The 16,476-nt window shown below is 45.9% G+C and overlaps 1 protein-coding gene across 1 annotated transcript in view; it reads left to right on the plus strand.

Annotated features, from left to right (window-relative positions):
- LOC110305160 (multidrug and toxin extrusion protein 2) overlaps positions 1-16,476 on the plus strand; it is a 36,741-nt gene that overhangs the window by 19,125 nt on the left and 1,140 nt on the right. The window contains exons 9-15 of the mRNA XM_021176965.2: positions 5,689-5,802; positions 6,619-6,686; positions 8,587-8,695; positions 9,418-9,493; positions 10,482-10,551; positions 11,910-12,042; positions 15,232-15,326. Of these exons, the coding sequence (XP_021032624.1) occupies positions 5,689-5,802; positions 6,619-6,686; positions 8,587-8,695; positions 9,418-9,493; positions 10,482-10,551; positions 11,910-12,042; positions 15,232-15,326 (665 nt within the window). The remainder of the gene's footprint in view (positions 1-5,688; positions 5,803-6,618; positions 6,687-8,586; positions 8,696-9,417; positions 9,494-10,481; positions 10,552-11,909; positions 12,043-15,231; positions 15,327-16,476) is intronic.

The raw sequence follows: 16,476 nt of genomic DNA on the forward strand, positions 1-16,476 counted from the left end.
TCCTCAGTCTCTTTCCCCTGAGCTAAAGCTCCCACTGTAGCCACCACTGGCTCCTTGCTTAGACTTACTCCTAAGTACTGTCTTCTTATGACGTTAAAAGTGGGATTTATTCTTTCCCATCTTCCTGTCCCCCAGTATTGATGGCTGAGCCCAGGGTCTTTTGATTTTTTTTCCACTCATGTTTTATTAGTGTATAATTTACACAAATAATGGGTATCAGCTGGGCAGTGGTGCTGCACACTTTAATCCCAGCATTCAGGAGACAAAGGCAGATGGATCTCTGAGTTCCAGACCAGCCTGGTCTATAGAGCAAGTTCCAGGATGGCCGAGGCTACACAGAGAAACCCTGTCTTGAAAAAACAAAACAAAAAATGCATTTCATTATGAATTTTTTATATTTGTGTGTGTACCTTGTTTACCTGTGTATGGTGTGTCTTCTTGTATCTGTTGAGGCCTATTTGGTGACCAGTTATATGGTCAGTTTTGGAGAAAGTACCGTGAGGTGCTGAGAAGAAGGTATGTTCTTTTGCTTTAGGATGAAATGTTCTATAAATAGCTGTTAGATCTGAGAGGTCTCATCTATGCTGATCCCATACCATGGCTCTTGTGACTAACATCATGAGAATCATAAGTTTGTAGGTCTCTGCTGTAAAATGACTCGGTTGCCTTCAGGAGAGCCTAGGAGTGGTATAGCTAGATCATATACATGCCATCCTGTGTTTGGGAGTTTGAGGCCCTACCATACTGCCCTGCATTTCCTGTCAGCAGGATATAAAGTTCCTTTCCCTTGAATTCTTGCTGGCAGTTAGCAGTTGCTTGTTTTCTTGATGATAGCCGCTATGATAGCACACGGTAAATCTCTGTGTACTTTCCATTTTTGTTTCCCTGGCCTCTGAGGTTGTCCCAAATTTTCATACATTTGCTGGTCATATTCTTCTTTAAGCTCAATTCACTTACCCACTAGTTGGCTGGATTAATCACTCTTAGCCTTTTATCTTATGGACGCTGGATATTTGCCCACTATCAGAAGAATAGCTTGTAGAGATTTTTAAATCCTATTTCATAGGTGGTCTGTCCATTCTGGTGGTCATTTCCTCTGCTGTGCCAGGGCCTTTCAATTCCATACAACTCAATTACCAAGCTCTGTTCTTCTTTCTTGAGCTATTTGAGTTATTTTTAGAAAGTCCTTGTCTGAGCTGACTCTTGAAGTCTTTCTCGATAAAGATTTCAGAGTGTCAGGTCTTACATGAAGGCCTTTTATGCATTTTCAATAGGTTTTTGTTACATTTTAGTCTTCTACTTGTGAAGATTGGCCCCTCCCCCAACACACCTCTTATTACCAAAAACAAGTGTAATTTACATATTCATGTTTTAAAGCAAATGAATCTGTGAAAGGTGCCTAAAATAAGAACACACTTAGGCCCCTGCTTTTCTTCTAGCCTGCCATTTGCTTCCGTTTTACTTTTAAAGCTGACAGAGGTAGATGAACATTGAGAGAATTCTTGGTGTTGCTCTGCCAGACTCCACATCCGCATACTGGTACTGTTCGCTAATACCCTCTCGGCTCACAATTCTTAGTCATTTCAGAGTTTTTTTCCAAGTCAAAATGAAGAAAATGATCTTGATTTTTAACAGCTTCACTAAAGCATAATTTGTATACTGTAAAATAGACTCATTTGGGATTATTTTCACTGGTGTATAGGCTTACATTAATATGGTATGGTCTAGATTTAAAATGTTTCCCTAACAGAACTGATTCCTCTGGACAGTTTGGAGTTAATTTTCTCCCCAGCCTCAGCCTGAGTAGATGTCAGTCTTAGTCTCTAGGCTGGCCTTTTCTGGATGATTTCGGTTGTTTTCTGCCAGCTACCTGGTTATGTTGGTAGCTGCCAACAATTACACACTGTGTCTTTAGTAGATGTATTAGCTGCTTTTCTCAGTGGCATGACCAGATAACTGACGAGAAGCAACTTAATGTGGGAGGGATTTGTTTCAGCTAGTTGTTTGTGAGGAGACAGTCTATCATGTGGGCGTTGGGGTGTGGAGACGGGGAGTGACAGCAGCAGGGTGAGGTGGCTGGTCACATTGCATGGGCTGTCAGGAAGTGGGGGAAGAGAACCGTGGTGCTCACTGGCTTTCTTCTTAACTGGAAAGACACACTTCATCCTTTGTAACTGGGATGTGAGCTGTACAAAAGCAGAGCATTTGAGCTTCTGGCTCCCTGGTGACTTTTCATCCAATGGCTCTAATCTGCTGTGATGACTCTCCACCGAGTCAGCGATCACACTGTGAGTCTCAAACATCCTTAGGCTCTAGTTGTATTCGTGCCAGCCATGGTGCATTCCAAAATAAGTTAAGGAAAAAGGAACCTGCCCAGCCTAGTTTAGCCATTGAAGGTTTACATAAGTGGCATGCATAACTGGCATCCAAGAGGAGGTGTGCATCATAAAGTTATTCTCTGTGCTCTTATGCATATGCTTGCTTTCCTCTCTCTTTTGTGTGTGGGATTCTTCTAAGTATCTTCTGCAGTGTTAGCTTTGTGCTTCCCTTAAAATAGCTTTTCTTATCTATTTATTTGTTTTTTTAAACAGAGAATCCCATGTATCCTAGGAAGCCTTGAACTTGATACATAGTAGAAAATGGCCTTGATTTTCTGATTCTCTTGCCTCCCTCCTCCTCCTGATTGTTGGCAGGGGCCCCAGTGCTACATCCTCAGCCCCACTTCGTTGGTTTTAAAAGATAACCTTGCTTTATATTGTAAGCTTGCCTGACTTACTCATGGGTTCTCTCTCTCTCTCTCTCTCTCTCTCTCTGTATAAGTAAATCACTCTATACTTTCTGAGTTGTAGGATCTGTGCTAGGTCAGATGTAATTCTGATTGGCTCGCCTTTACAAGGTGCTTTTTCCTTACAGATTTTAATATTTCTTTATTTTGTAGTCTTAGCAATTCCACTGTAGAGTATTGTGGGTTGATTCTTCTCAGGTCTGCCTATTTGGGGGTTCCAAATGTAACTTGCTCTGAATGGCCACCTCTCTGCTCACATTTGGGACATTTTCTACCGTAACTTTATTGAACCTTTTATTTTTTCTTTCTTCCATATGTTTGTGTGTATGTTCAGATGTGCTTTGGTGTAGTGTGAAAATGTCTGTGGAAGCCCAAGGCTGATGCGGAGAACATTCCTCATTCACTCTTGCATTTTCTTCTCCTGATGCAGGGTCTCTTGGACTCAGGGCTTGCTTATGTGGTTAGTCTTTGTCCTAGACAGTAACTATTGCTGTGATGAAACACCTTGACCAAAAATCAACATGGGGAGTAAAGGGTCTATTTGACCTATGCTTCCACATCACAGTTCATCATCAAAGGCAGTCAGAACAGGAACTCAAGCAGGGCAGGAACCTGGAGGCAGGAGCTGATGCAGAGGCCATGGAGGGATACTGCTTACTGGCTTGCTCCCCATGGCTTGCTCAACCTGCTTTCTTAGAGAATCCAGGGGTGGCCCCACCCACAATGCGCTGGACCCTCCCCCATCAATCACTAGTTAAGAAAATGCCTTATAGGCCTCCCTTCCAAGGCATGGGCCCCAAGTTGGACCTATCATTGACTGGCCACTCCCACAAGTCCTGTGCTACCATTACCCTATTGCAGGCAGGGCAGATTGTAGGTCTAAGGTTTTGTGGCTGGTTTGGTGTACCAGTCTCACTGCTGGGAGCCTTGTCTGGTTATAGAAGATTGTCAGTTCAGGCTCCATAATCCCTGTTACTAGAAGTCTTTGCTAGGTTATCCTTATAGACTCCAGGGAATTTTCATTTCATTAGGTTTCCATGTCACTCCAAAATGTCTCCCAGTTCCTGCCATATCTCCCAGTACTTTCTCCTTCCACCCTATTCCCTATCCCTCCTCCCCCCCCCCCACACACATACACACTTGTCCCCAGTCCACCCATGAAATCTATTTCTCCTTCCCAGGGAAATCCATGCTTCTCACCTTGAGCCCACGTTACCTGGCCCCTCTGGGCCTGTGGATTGTACCATGATTATCCATCACAGCTAATGCCCACATATAAGAGAGTTCATACCAGCTTGTCTTTCTGCATGTGGGTTACCTCGCTCAGGATGAACTGCCTGGATGGCCAAGAACCAGAAACTGGACCACTCAGAGACCCAGGATAGAACCAAATACAACTGGAAAAAAAGTCAATGAAATGATTCCTAATATTACCTTGCTTTAGTCATAGATCGGTACCTAGCCCAACTGTTCTCAGAGAGGCGTTATCTAGCAACTGATAGGAGCAGATGCAGAGACCCTCAGCCAAACACTAGATGAAGCCAGGGGAACTGTGAAGAAAGGGAGTGGGGAATGAAGGAACCAGAGAGGGGGTGGGGGATGAAGGAGCCGGAGAGGGGGTGGGGGATGAAGGAGCCAGAGAGGGGGTGGGGGATGAGGGAGGAGAAGGGTTGAAAGCACCATAAGAACAAGATCCACAGGATCAACAAAGCAGGGCTCATAGCAGCTCAGAGAGACTGAAGCAACAGTCACAGTCCCTGTACGGGGTCTGAGCTGTGCCCTCTGCTGTATGTTATGGTTGTGTAGCTTAGTGTTCTGTGAGACTCTTCACAGTGGTAGTGTGAGATATCTCTGACTCTTGCCTGCTCTTGTGACCCTTTTCCTCCTAGTCCAACCTTGATATGAGGGCTGTGCCTAGTCTTATTTTTATCTTGTTATGCCATGTTCAGTTGATTCCCCCCCCTACACCCCCAGAGGCTTTTTGTTTTGTTTTGTTTTTTTAAAGAAAACAAGGAGGAGGGGATCTGAGGGGGTGGACTGGGAGGCATGGGGAGAGGGGAAATTGCAGTCAGAATGTAATGTATGAGAGAAGAATAAAAAATAAAATAAAATAACTGGATCTGGAGAGACGGTTTAGTGGTTAAGAGTACTGGCTGCTCTTCCAGAGGATCCAGGTTCAAGTCCCAGCACCCACACAGCAGCTCACACCTGTCTGTATCTCCACTTCAAGGGGATTTGATGCCCTCACACCAGTGCACCTAAAATAAAATTAAATAAAAGAAATAAAAACGAAAATACCATACAGGCTTGCCTACAACCTGATCTTACTTGAGGGTTCCTACTCCCAGATGCCTTTAGCTTTCGTTGAGTTGACATAGAGCTATCCAGCACTCTGGGCTCCTGTGGCGGAACATACGAAGTGTTCTTTGACCCTAAATCCCATTTCAATTTTGGGATTTCAAATTCTGTACACAGAGGCACAGAGACCCCCCAAAACAAAACAAAACAAAACAAACAAACAAAACAAAAAACCCTGCTGACTCGTATAGGGATTCCATCATTCATTTCTAGAGGAATCTGTTCATGCTTATGTTCTCAATAACAGTATGTAAGATTTCCACTTCTCTGTATCTGTGGGTCTTTGCTATTTTCTGCCATTGTTGCTGTGGGGGAGGGGGTGCCGCCTGTTAAGTGCCTGCTGATAACTCACATGGGTGTTTGTTTATACATTTGGTTTTGGTGACCAGTTCTTACATGGCCAGTTTGGTTTTTTCCCTCTCAAGCTGTGGTCTTCCCTGACACCCCGTATCCTGCTGGGGAACCGGCACCCTCGTCTCCGGCTCTGTGTGAGAGGTGGTGGCTGTTACACAATGCACACACCTACTTTCTCGCCTGTTCTCCAGGGTGGACAAGGGAGTGCTTCCAGGAGTGGAGCTCCTACACGCGCCTGGCCATCCCCAGTATGTTCATGGTGTGCATCGAGTGGTGGACCTTCGAGATTGGGACCTTCCTTGCAGGTCTGTCTGTACCCGGGGAACCTGCACCCAGCCTGGGCAGTGGCAGCCCAGAGATTTCCCAGAAGTGGAAGCTTCAGTGGGGTCCTCGGGGTCCTCATAGGGGCTTGCAATACAAGCGTGAACCCGCAGCTGGCCGTCAGCGCATGCGCTGGCCTCGCCCTCACTCTGCTATGTCTGCCTGTGTTTTGTGATCAAGGAAAGGGGGGCTCGTGGGATGGGATGACAAACTCCCCAGCTATCCTGACTCTCTGACCACCCTGTGCGGTCGATGGCTTTGCCAGGCTTCCTGCTGAGTTTGGTTGTGTGTCAGCTGAGACACGTGTTTCTGCAGACCTATAATTATTTTGGTCTTGTTTCTGGTAATGTTTATAGTTCAGACAGCAGCAGTAACTTACTGTGGACACTGCCTCCTTCAGTTGTCCCCAAAGCTGTCCTGTTCCCCTTCGTACCACTTGACTCCTGAGACCCCGCCACCCAGGAACCTCATCTTACCCGACTTTGGTCCTCAGGGTGTCTTCCCTGATAGATCAGGGGTTTGTAGAGTGGACACTTCACTTGCTATGCCGAGAGTCTTGGCAACTTGCCAGGAAGAGGTGTCTGGGGTTTTTGCATCTGGGCTATCTTTGGCTTCTCTTAAATGAAAATATAGGCTAGAAGCTAGAGACATAGTACAGTTGCACGCGCGCGCACACACACACACACACACACACACACACACACAAGCCTATGTATAAATATATATGTGTTCTAGTTTCGTAAAGAAATTGGTTCCTCCCGTCTACTGTTTGACTTGTATTATCTGAGTTGCTGTTTCAGGCCTTGTTAATGTGACAGAACTGGGAGCCCAGGCCGTCATCTATGAACTGGCTTCTGTCGCCTACATGGTAAAAATATGAGAACACTTTGTATCTTCTTTGTATAAAATCCTTGGACCATTATAGTTACATTTAACAGAGGTGCAGAGAAGGAGGAAGGGGACCTGGGTACTGACCATATTGTTTCCCATTGTGTGGCATGGGCTCCTCACCTAATTCTCTGTGCTTCAAATTTTGTGCCCACAACTGAGACGAAACCATAGCTACCCATTGCAAGTGAAGATTGACCGAGGCCCCGTGCCTCAGACAGCAGGAAGCTTGGCGTATTCAGTTAACCAGTGTGAAGTTGCTGCTGGGACTTGGTTTTGAGCGTGGGGGATCAGCTAGCTCCTCCCCTCCTCTCGCCTGTGGCCTGCTCAGGAGACAGAAAAAGCAGCATGAATATCTCTGAATCTCACCTGTGTATAGCAAGCTAGCAAAAAGAAAACAGGGACCAGACAAGGTGGTATGTGCCTTTAATCTCAGCACTTGGGAGACAGAGGCAGGCAGATCTCTGTGAGTTCAAGGCTAGCTTGATCTACAAATTGAATCCAGAACAGACAGAGCTGTTACACAGGGAAACCTTGTCTCAAAACATTAAAAACAAAAAACAAAAGCCACAAAACAGGGTCTAAGATGCATCAAACCTTTTAAGTGGGCTATCTGGGAGTATTTTTCTGCTTAGTAGTTTAAGCTGACTGAATTGAATGAGAGCAACTAGCCTGGGGAGCCCAGGGTTGGCAGCCCACTGTGGAACCTGGACAGAGGCTCTGAGAACAGGGGTACTATGTGGTGCTGCCTGCCACAGGGGTTGCTAAGAGAAAGGGTGGAGCAGCAGGCAGACCCATTTGCTCTCAGGGGAAAGATGTGTGGGAGCCTGGGGAAGCAGGAGGAGGCTGCTAGGGTCAGCCAGGTGAGGAACTAGGAGGCTGTGGAAGAGAGAAGAGAATGGGCGGGTTGGGGGGGGGGGGGAGGCGGGGCAGGGAGGGGGTAAGACAGAGTGCAGCTGGCTGCAGAATGCAAAATGAGAATCAGATCAGCACAGGCACCTGGTACAACAAGGTACTCTGGTTGCCTGTTTCATAAAGATGACAGAGGCCATCTGGGCAAAAGGATTATGATCCATTTTGGATACCCCTCCAATCGTAAAAATGAGGGCAGTGTGTAGCTCAGCTGATAGAATGCTTATCACACCTGAAGCCATGGAATTAATTGTTAGTATCAGACAGAGTGTGGGCTACATGAGTTCTTGCCTCAATAATAAATAAATAAATAAATATAAAAATGAAAAGAAGGAAGTCTTTCGGAATACAGAAGAAGACTGTCCTAGAGGAGGCCTGGTATGCAGAAGGCAGGACTAGAAGGGCTGTCAACCACAGACCCAGAGGACACCAGGACAGAAGGAAGAAGACCAGAGGATCCAGGAGTAAAGGCTGGGACAGTGGAGGTGGCGAGGCTGCTGGCTGTGGCCCTGGGTCACCAGACACCTCTGGAATGAGGGACCTGTCAAAGGATTGACTGTAGGAGGGAGAGGAGGGGCAGCTGAGGCTCAATTGTCACAGTGGGGAAGGGAAAAATTCACATAAAAAGTCAGGCATGTGGCATGTGGAATCCTCGAGGCAGGGAGGTGGGGACAGGAAGATCCCTGTAGCCAGAGCCCCCCACCCCAACCAGCCAGTCGAGCTTCAGTGATGAACCCCAGGTCCCAATAAGAGACCCCTAAAGCAAGGTGGGCAGCTCTCAAGGATGAGTGTCTGAGGTTGACCTCTGGCTTCCACCTGTATGGGTGCACAATACAAGCCCCTCCCCCAACTAAATAATCAATAATGTCTTTCCGCTTATCATCCGTCAATTGCTGCTTTTAGTTAACATGCAGGCTTCCTTTCCTTTTCTTTGTTTTTAACCGTGACTTCTGATTGCGCATCCCCAGGTGCCCTTTGGCTTTGGTGTGGCTGCCAGCGTCCGAGTGGGCAATGCTCTGGGGGCAGGGAACGCTGACCAGGCCCGGTGTTCCTGTACCACTGTTCTTCTGTGTGCTGGTGAGCAGTATCCCTGACGTCTGGACTGAAGTTAGTATAATGCCTGAGTCTGTGCCTCCACAACAGAATATCTGAGATGGGTAGATTCATTAAGAACCAAGTTTATTGCTGACAGCTTTTAGGGCTGGAAAGCCTAAGATCGAGGTACCACCAGATCTGGCTATCTGGTGACATCTGCCCTCAGCTTCCAAGATCTACTCAGTGTTATATAGTCTTAAAGGGAGGAACAGGGTGAACTCGTGTGGTGAGAGAGCAGGAAGTGGAAAGGGGGGGCAGGCCCTTTTAGAAAACATCTGTCCCCCACCTGGCAGCAGGGCCCTCATGATTCAGTCACCTTGCTTCTGCTTTGGGAATGAAATTTCACCCTGAGCATTAGAGAGACAAAAACATTCTTAGTGTAAGCCTCATGTTCCCAAGGGGCTAGCTCTGACTAACCCGCTCCCTTAGAAGGGATGGAGAACAGCCGGTCTTAGGATTTACACTGTAACACTGCTTTTGAGACAGGGTTTCACAAACATGTTGCCCAGGCTGGTTGTGAACGCCCAGGTCACAAGGTTAAGCAATCCTTCCACCCCAACTCCCCACAAAACTGGGACTGCAGGTGCATGTTCCTGAGCTCAGCTGCGCTCTTACTTCTTGACTAACTGGCACCAATCCCCCCTGGGAAGCGTTGTCATGTTCTGGAGAACTGTTGTTTCCTGTGACTCCTCCTTATTTCGCAGGTGTCTGTGCACTCCTGGTGGGGATTCTGCTCGCAGCCTTGAAGGATGTGGTTGCCTACATCTTCACCAATGACAAGTAGGTGGCCATCCGGGGACTGTCTTGGCTCTGATGCTTTCTTCCCGGCATGCTTCTGCTTGGGAGGGGGCGTTGCCCTTCATTCCACACGAAAGCCCGTAGCACAACCAGGAAGGAGAGGTAGGAACAGAGCAGAAACAAGATTGAACGGTGCTAGCCCATGCAAATCCACCCTACTTTTCCAGTACCACGACACCCATGAGGTCTGAGTGGAGTTTTGCTCTGAGAGACAAAAGACAGCTTGGGTTAGTCTCATCCCCAGATGGGCACGTCCTGGGCCAGGGCGGTCTGTGGTAGCCAGCTCTTCAACTCTTCATTTGAGGCCATGTTTGCAAACATCACAGACTCAACCTTCACTTTTATTGTATTTTCTGTAACAATAATTACATAAGTACTTAAGTCTAACCACTTGTCTGTTGACTAGCGTGGACCATTATCAGGCCTAGTGGCCCAGACCTGCCTATAATTGCAGTTATTCAGGAGGGACAGGAAGATAAGTTCAAGGCCAGCTTGGACAGCATAGTGAGACTCTGTCTCAAAATAAATACTTTTTTTAAAAGAAGAAAACATCTTCATAGTGTCAGAAACTCTATTTATTAATAAAATCTGAATTAGTATGATTTTATCATATACTTGATTTGCAAAAAATGTAATGTATGCTAGGCTTGTGATTTTAAAAAATTATGTAGTAGTATGTGTTGGTGTATGTGTATATGTGTATGTGTGTGTGTATGTATATGTGTCTATGTGTGTGTGTGTATATGTGCGTATGTGTGTGTATATATGTGTGTGTGTATGTATATGTGTGTGTGTGTGTGCATAGAGGTCAGTATACAACTTATGGGAGTCGATTCTTTCCTTTCACCACGTGAATCCTGGAAGTAGAACTCAGCTCATCAGGCTCAGCCAACAGCACCTTTGGCAGCTGAGCCATTTTGCTGACCCAGATGTATTTAAGTCGCTGACTACTGCCCTTCTCCTGTAACAGGGACATCATTTCCCTTGTGAGTCAAGTGATGCCCATTTTTGCTCCCTTTCATCTCTTTGATGCACTTGCAGTAAGTATGCAGCATTTTTACTCTGGCATGTGTGGAAAATGTCCCTAGCTTGTTTATCTGTGATTTAATGTTTGGAGTGAAGGTCAAGGGTCCCCCTGGCTCTCTCCGTCTGTCCACACTGAATGCCTTCAGTGATGTGGTGACCCAGTGACTTGGTGGCTGCTGTACACTCCCAAGGCAGGCCAGTAAGGACAAGCTTACACTGACCACCAGAAGGTCTCTCCCTGGGCTCATCTTCTGCAGACCTGTGGGTGTTTCAAGACCCTTTGGCTACACTCCAGAACCATCCTTGGATGCTTATTCTCAGTATGAACAATTATTCTCTGTGGCCTGACTTCCTGGTCATTGTCATTTGGCTTCTCTTCCTGTGGACTTTCCTCCACTTTCTCCACTTCACTCTGAAGACGGGGCTGTGAGCACAGCAGTGATGAGAATAGTGGCAGAGATGCCCACCCTCTGTGGGCGGTCTTCAGCCACTCCACCCTCTGTGGGCGGTCTTCAGCCACTCCCACCCTCTGTGGGTGGTCTTCAGCCACTCCCACCCTCTGTGGGCGGTTTTCAGCCACTCCTACCCTCTGTGGGCGGTCTTCAGCCACTCCACCCTCTGTGGGCGGTCTTCAGCCACGCCCACCCTCTGTGGGCGGTCTTCAGCCACTCCCACCCTCTGTGGGCAGTCTTCAGCCACTCCACCCTCTGTGGGCGGTCTTCAGCCACTCCACCCTCTATGGGCGGTCTTCAGCCACTCCCACTCTTTCCTGCTAAGGTGCCATTATTGAAGCCTTTAACTTTTCAGACAGTATGAGACTTTGTAAACTAACGGTAAGCAGTTGAAATAGTCAGAAATTTAAATAATGTCACCTGTCTTTTGCTGTGACAGAATCTACAACCAAAAGCGACTTGGGGAGGAGAGGGTTTCTTTGGCTTTCATGTCCTAAATCACAGTCCATTTATGGAAACCAAGGCAGGAGCTTAAGGCAGAAACCTGGAGGTGGGAACTGAAACCACCTGCCTCAGGTTGACACCGCCCACGGTGAGCTGGTCCCTCCCACATCAGTCCCCACAGACAAGCCCACAGGCCAGTGTGATAGAGTGAATTCCTCACAGTCGAGGTTCTCTCTTCCTAGGTGACTCTAGATGGTGTCAAGTTCATAGCATAAAGCCCACGACCTGACAGTTCTTTAACACAAGCTGCTGTGTGCCTTTACCCAGTAGTGTTTGAAACAGGACGTTTTCCTTCATCTTGGCTGTGATGTCTGCTTTGGGGACAGCTTGGTCTATGGGACAGCGACACTGTACTCTGAACTGGACGTGATGAGCAGGTGCTGACTTCTATACTGCTGTCGGTTTCCTCCCTGCAGGGCACCTGTGGCGGGGTCCTGAGAGGCACGGGAAAACAAAAGATTGGCGCTATCCTGAATGCCGTTGGCTACTACGGGTTTGGTTTTCCTATCGGAGTGTCACTGATGTTTGCTGCTAAGCTTGGGATAATAGGTATGTGTTTGATCCCTTAGCAATGCACCCCAGATCTCACTGTTGCAGGAAAATAGGTCGATTGAGATGTAAAGCAGTTGACTGGAGAGCTCTCTGATGGCGAGAGAGGCATTCCTGCATGGTGCCTGCTGTAGCAGCAACAAGCCCTGGAGGTGACTGTGGGATTACAGGTTTTCATGACTTCCTGGCGCTCCTGCTCCTAGTGTTTCTCCACTAAAGGGCGCAGTGGATTGGGGGCTGCAGTGTGCTTGTGTGCATATGGCTTAAGATATGTTTAAGAAGCGTCTGCAGAAGACTGGTGAGGTGGCTTAGTGGATAATAGTATCTGCCATGATCTCATCACCCCATCAGGCCCTGGAATCCATTGTCAAAGGAGAAAACCAGCCCCTAAAAGTTGTCCTCTGACCTCATAGTGGGTGTATCCACACTCTTACACACGTGTCATACACCCATATACAGTTACACACACACAATCATATATATGTGCACAATCATGCACACAACCATCCATCCATAATCACACACACATAAACACCTGCACACTCATATACACAGTCACATACACACACTCAAATACACACAGAATCATACCTGCACACAGTCACATACACACACTCATATAAACACAGAATCATACATGCACACAGTCATATACACACCACTGTGTGTAGACATAATCATGAACATATAACCATACAGACACAACTATGTATACACAAGATCACATGTACAATCACATATAACACATAAATAATACATTTTAAAAATTTAAAAATTAACTGTAGAATCTATTTCATTGATTCTTTTTAACAAACAAGTCTGAGGAATTGACAAATGCTTTTTTGGTGTAATTTTTAACCTTAGATGAAATATGAAGGTGGGGGATATTGTCTTCCTCATAGTCATCCTGACTGCGATACACTAATTGAACTGCTAGATTTTTATATTACTGTTTTATGTGAATTTGCCATTGACTGTAGTTTTATTTATGTGCATTTTGGCTGGGTGTGTGCTTGAGCTGTTGGCCTAGCATGAGCCAGGTGGGTGTTCCACCACGGAGACACATTCTCAGCCCTTGTCAGAGGTGATAGTAATATTGTTCATATACATTGCTTACTTCATGAAATCGGTTCAGTTTTTTTTGTATGCCCCAATGCAAGCTAAGTACGATGAGGATTACTTACTTGTATAGAAGTCTTCCTTGAAGCTGTTTTAACCTAGGATTTTAAAGAAGTTTATGCTCCTGAGGCCGTCTCAGCTTCTGCTTGGACTTTTATTGTGTCTACATGAATAAATTATATCATTCTTAGAAATGTTTTATTGAGGTTCAAAATATGTAGAATTGTGCAAAGTAAGTCAAAAGTTGTATATGTGTTTTGTGTATATATTTCATTTGCTATGTATTTCTTCGAGTAACAATGAATTTTATTTCATATTAAAAATAGTGCAGTTGGGGCTGGGGATGCCCACCACGCAGGATACCCTGGGCTACGTCCTCAGAACTGTCTTTAAAAATCTAATTAGAGAACTTCAAGACTGCGATGATATGTATGGAAATCACTCCTCACATTTTGTGTCCAAACAGCACATCTTTATCATATAACAAATATTATCTCCCTCTCCCATTTCTTTGCAAAGCATGAAATTACAGCTGGCAGAGGAGATGTGCTATGTACCACCTCTGCACTGCATCTCTGGGAGTGGGCATTGAATGGCTCCTGCTTACAAAACATGGCTCGAGGATCACCCAACACGTGTGCACCACTAATACGTTCCTGAACCTTGCCTTAGGATCAGTTCCTAGGAACTCAATCATGACATTTAAGGGACTACGCTGACCTGCTGTCTACATCTCATCTGTAGGGCTCACTCTAGCTTCTTCTTAATGTTTTTGCAGGAGCAGATGCAAGAATCAATCTTAGCAAACTGCTGACAAACAAATTGGGAGATTTAGTCCCAACTTACAGAGCATCTTAACTTGGCACAGCTTGCTCTGCAGGGACTGCTGGAACTCCAGCTCTAGAGTGATTTAGCACCCTCTTCTGTCTTCTTTGGGCATTGCACTTACATTCAGGCAAATCACTGACCCACATGTAAAAAACCACTTTGATAGTTCCTTCTTATACGTATTTTTTTCATGGGGCTCTCTTAGAGTCTCAATTTTTTTTAAGGTTTATTTATTTAATATGTGTGTACCTGAGTGTATGTGTGCACAGTGCTTGTGGATGCCAAATGAGGGTACTGAATCTCTTGGAACTGGAGTTATAGATAGTTGTGAACCACCATGTGGGTACTGGGAACCAAACCTGGGTCTTCTGCAAAACCAGGAAGTGCTCTTAATCCCTGAGCCATCTCTGTATTCCCCAGGTTTCCTTATTTTTCATGTAACAGTTGGAGGAATGTCTTCCAAGCAAGCTACTTCCTCTTCCTCCCTCTACCCTTCTTCCTTCCTTCCTTTATTTATTATTTATTGACATTTTCAGTCTGTATCCGAGACTGGCTTGGAACTTACTATGAATCCCAGGGTAGCCTTGAATCATTATCCTCCTGCTTCAGCCTCCTGAATGCAAGGATTGTGGGTATGAGCTACCATGCTTGGCTTCAGAGCAAGCTGTTGAAAATCCCAGTTCTCACACCTACCCATGTGCACAGCAGTCTGAACCCCTTTCATGGGTCCCCATTACTATGGATAAACAGTAACTCCTGTTTTCTCCTGTGGCTTACATGTCCTCCTCTGCTTTCTCCTACCTTGTCATTTCCTACGTGACTGCTCTGTGGGGCTCCCATGCTGGCATCTTCTTGCAGCAGGCTCCTCCTGCCTCTGTCTGTACTGCTGGCCTGGACCTTCCCTAGGCTGGTTCCTCACTCTCCGCTGCTCTCACCTCAAGAGACACCTGGCCACTCACTCAGAGTTCACTGCAGGTTTTCACCAGCGACCAGAGAGTGTCTGCCACATTCCTACCGCTCTTGACATTTCCTGTTTGGTTTCTTGCTTGCCATCTCATCCCTTCAGTGTCTCTGATAGATCAGTGGCAGACTTCAGTCTTCTCAGCTCCGTGTTTATCCAAAATTTTTGAGAAGTTAATTTAACTGAAATTTTGCTCCACTGATCCTGAGTTAATGAGAATGAACTTTAATGGTCATGGAGTTGGAACTGACTGACTGCCGGTGCTCATTTTGTGTCCGCAGGCCTCTGGGCTGGACTGATAGTCTGTGTCTTCTTCCAAGCCTTCTCCTATTTAATCTACATCCTGAGGACAAACTGGAACAGAGTCGCAGAGCAGGTAACAGGCTCTGTGTCACTGTAAAATGCATCAATACTTGATCCATGGTTGATAAGGTTGATAAAGAAAAATCCCATCAGTTTTGAGACAGTGCATCGTGAACTGTAACTATGCGGAGGGTGAAAGGGGACAGGAAGATAGGTCCTCTTAATTAGAGTTGGCTGGTGTCCTCTGACCACAGGACTCAGCTTAAAACAAAGAAAACAGGAATTGGCTTCAAAATACTTTTGTGTTTATGTAAAATAGTTTCTGCTGATTAGCTTTTTTTAAGGCTTCAATTAAAAAATGTATTTGGTTCCGTTCTTACAAAGAAGTACTATGTTAAGTGTTTGTGATTTGTGGGACACTTGGGCTGGGGTGGTGACCCACATGAGTATGTGGGCAGAGACTGAGGGCTCATCTCATTGTGGCGAGGCCGAATGTAAGATGGGTCGGTGGCCAAGAGGAAGGACTCTTACAAAGACAGGAGGTGAGCTCAGGAGTTTGGGTCGTCACCTTTTCTTTTTCTGATTCCGTTGGCTTTGCCTAGTGGTGATGGATTGTGTGTTTCTTCAACTCATCTTGATGTGTTGTGAGAATAGAATATATGGAATATGGACTAGGGGGCTGGAGAGATGGCTCAGTGGTTAAGAGAACTGGCTGCTCTTCCAGAGAACCCCTCTTTGGTTCCCAGCACCTGCACTGCACAGTAGCTCACAGTTGCCTGTAACAGCAGTTCCAGGGGTCCAATGTCATCTTCTGGCCTCCATGAGAACTGCATGCACATTGCCCTCAGATACATTTGCAGACAAAACACCTGTACACATAAATAGTTCTTAGGGGGAAAAAAAGATATTGACTTGGTCAGTAAGCTAGGTTTTAGATGGTGGTATCATTTACCTTTAGATCTTGGTCCTTTTATTTGTGTTTGGAGACACTAAAGGCAGAAGGGCAAACACGTTAAACCCTGTTTTTCCATTATTGCTGCCAGAGGAGCATTGGGACAAGAGCAGCCATTTTCTGGCATTATTGTCTCTTAGAGTATCATGTGACATTTTTCATGGCCAGAGAAAGCTGTTTCTGAGATTCTAGACTTTCAGCACAAGCCTTAAGTTGAAGTTTTAACAAAAGCTACATCTTGGCTTGGCTCCCACTTCATTTACTCATGTAG

The sequence above is a fragment of the Mus caroli genome, unplaced genomic scaffold, assembly GCF_978045245.1.
Source record: "Mus caroli unplaced genomic scaffold, Mus_caroli_1 scaffold_13, whole genome shotgun sequence".
In the NCBI taxonomy this organism is placed as follows: Eukaryota; Metazoa; Chordata; class Mammalia; order Rodentia; family Muridae; genus Mus; species Mus caroli.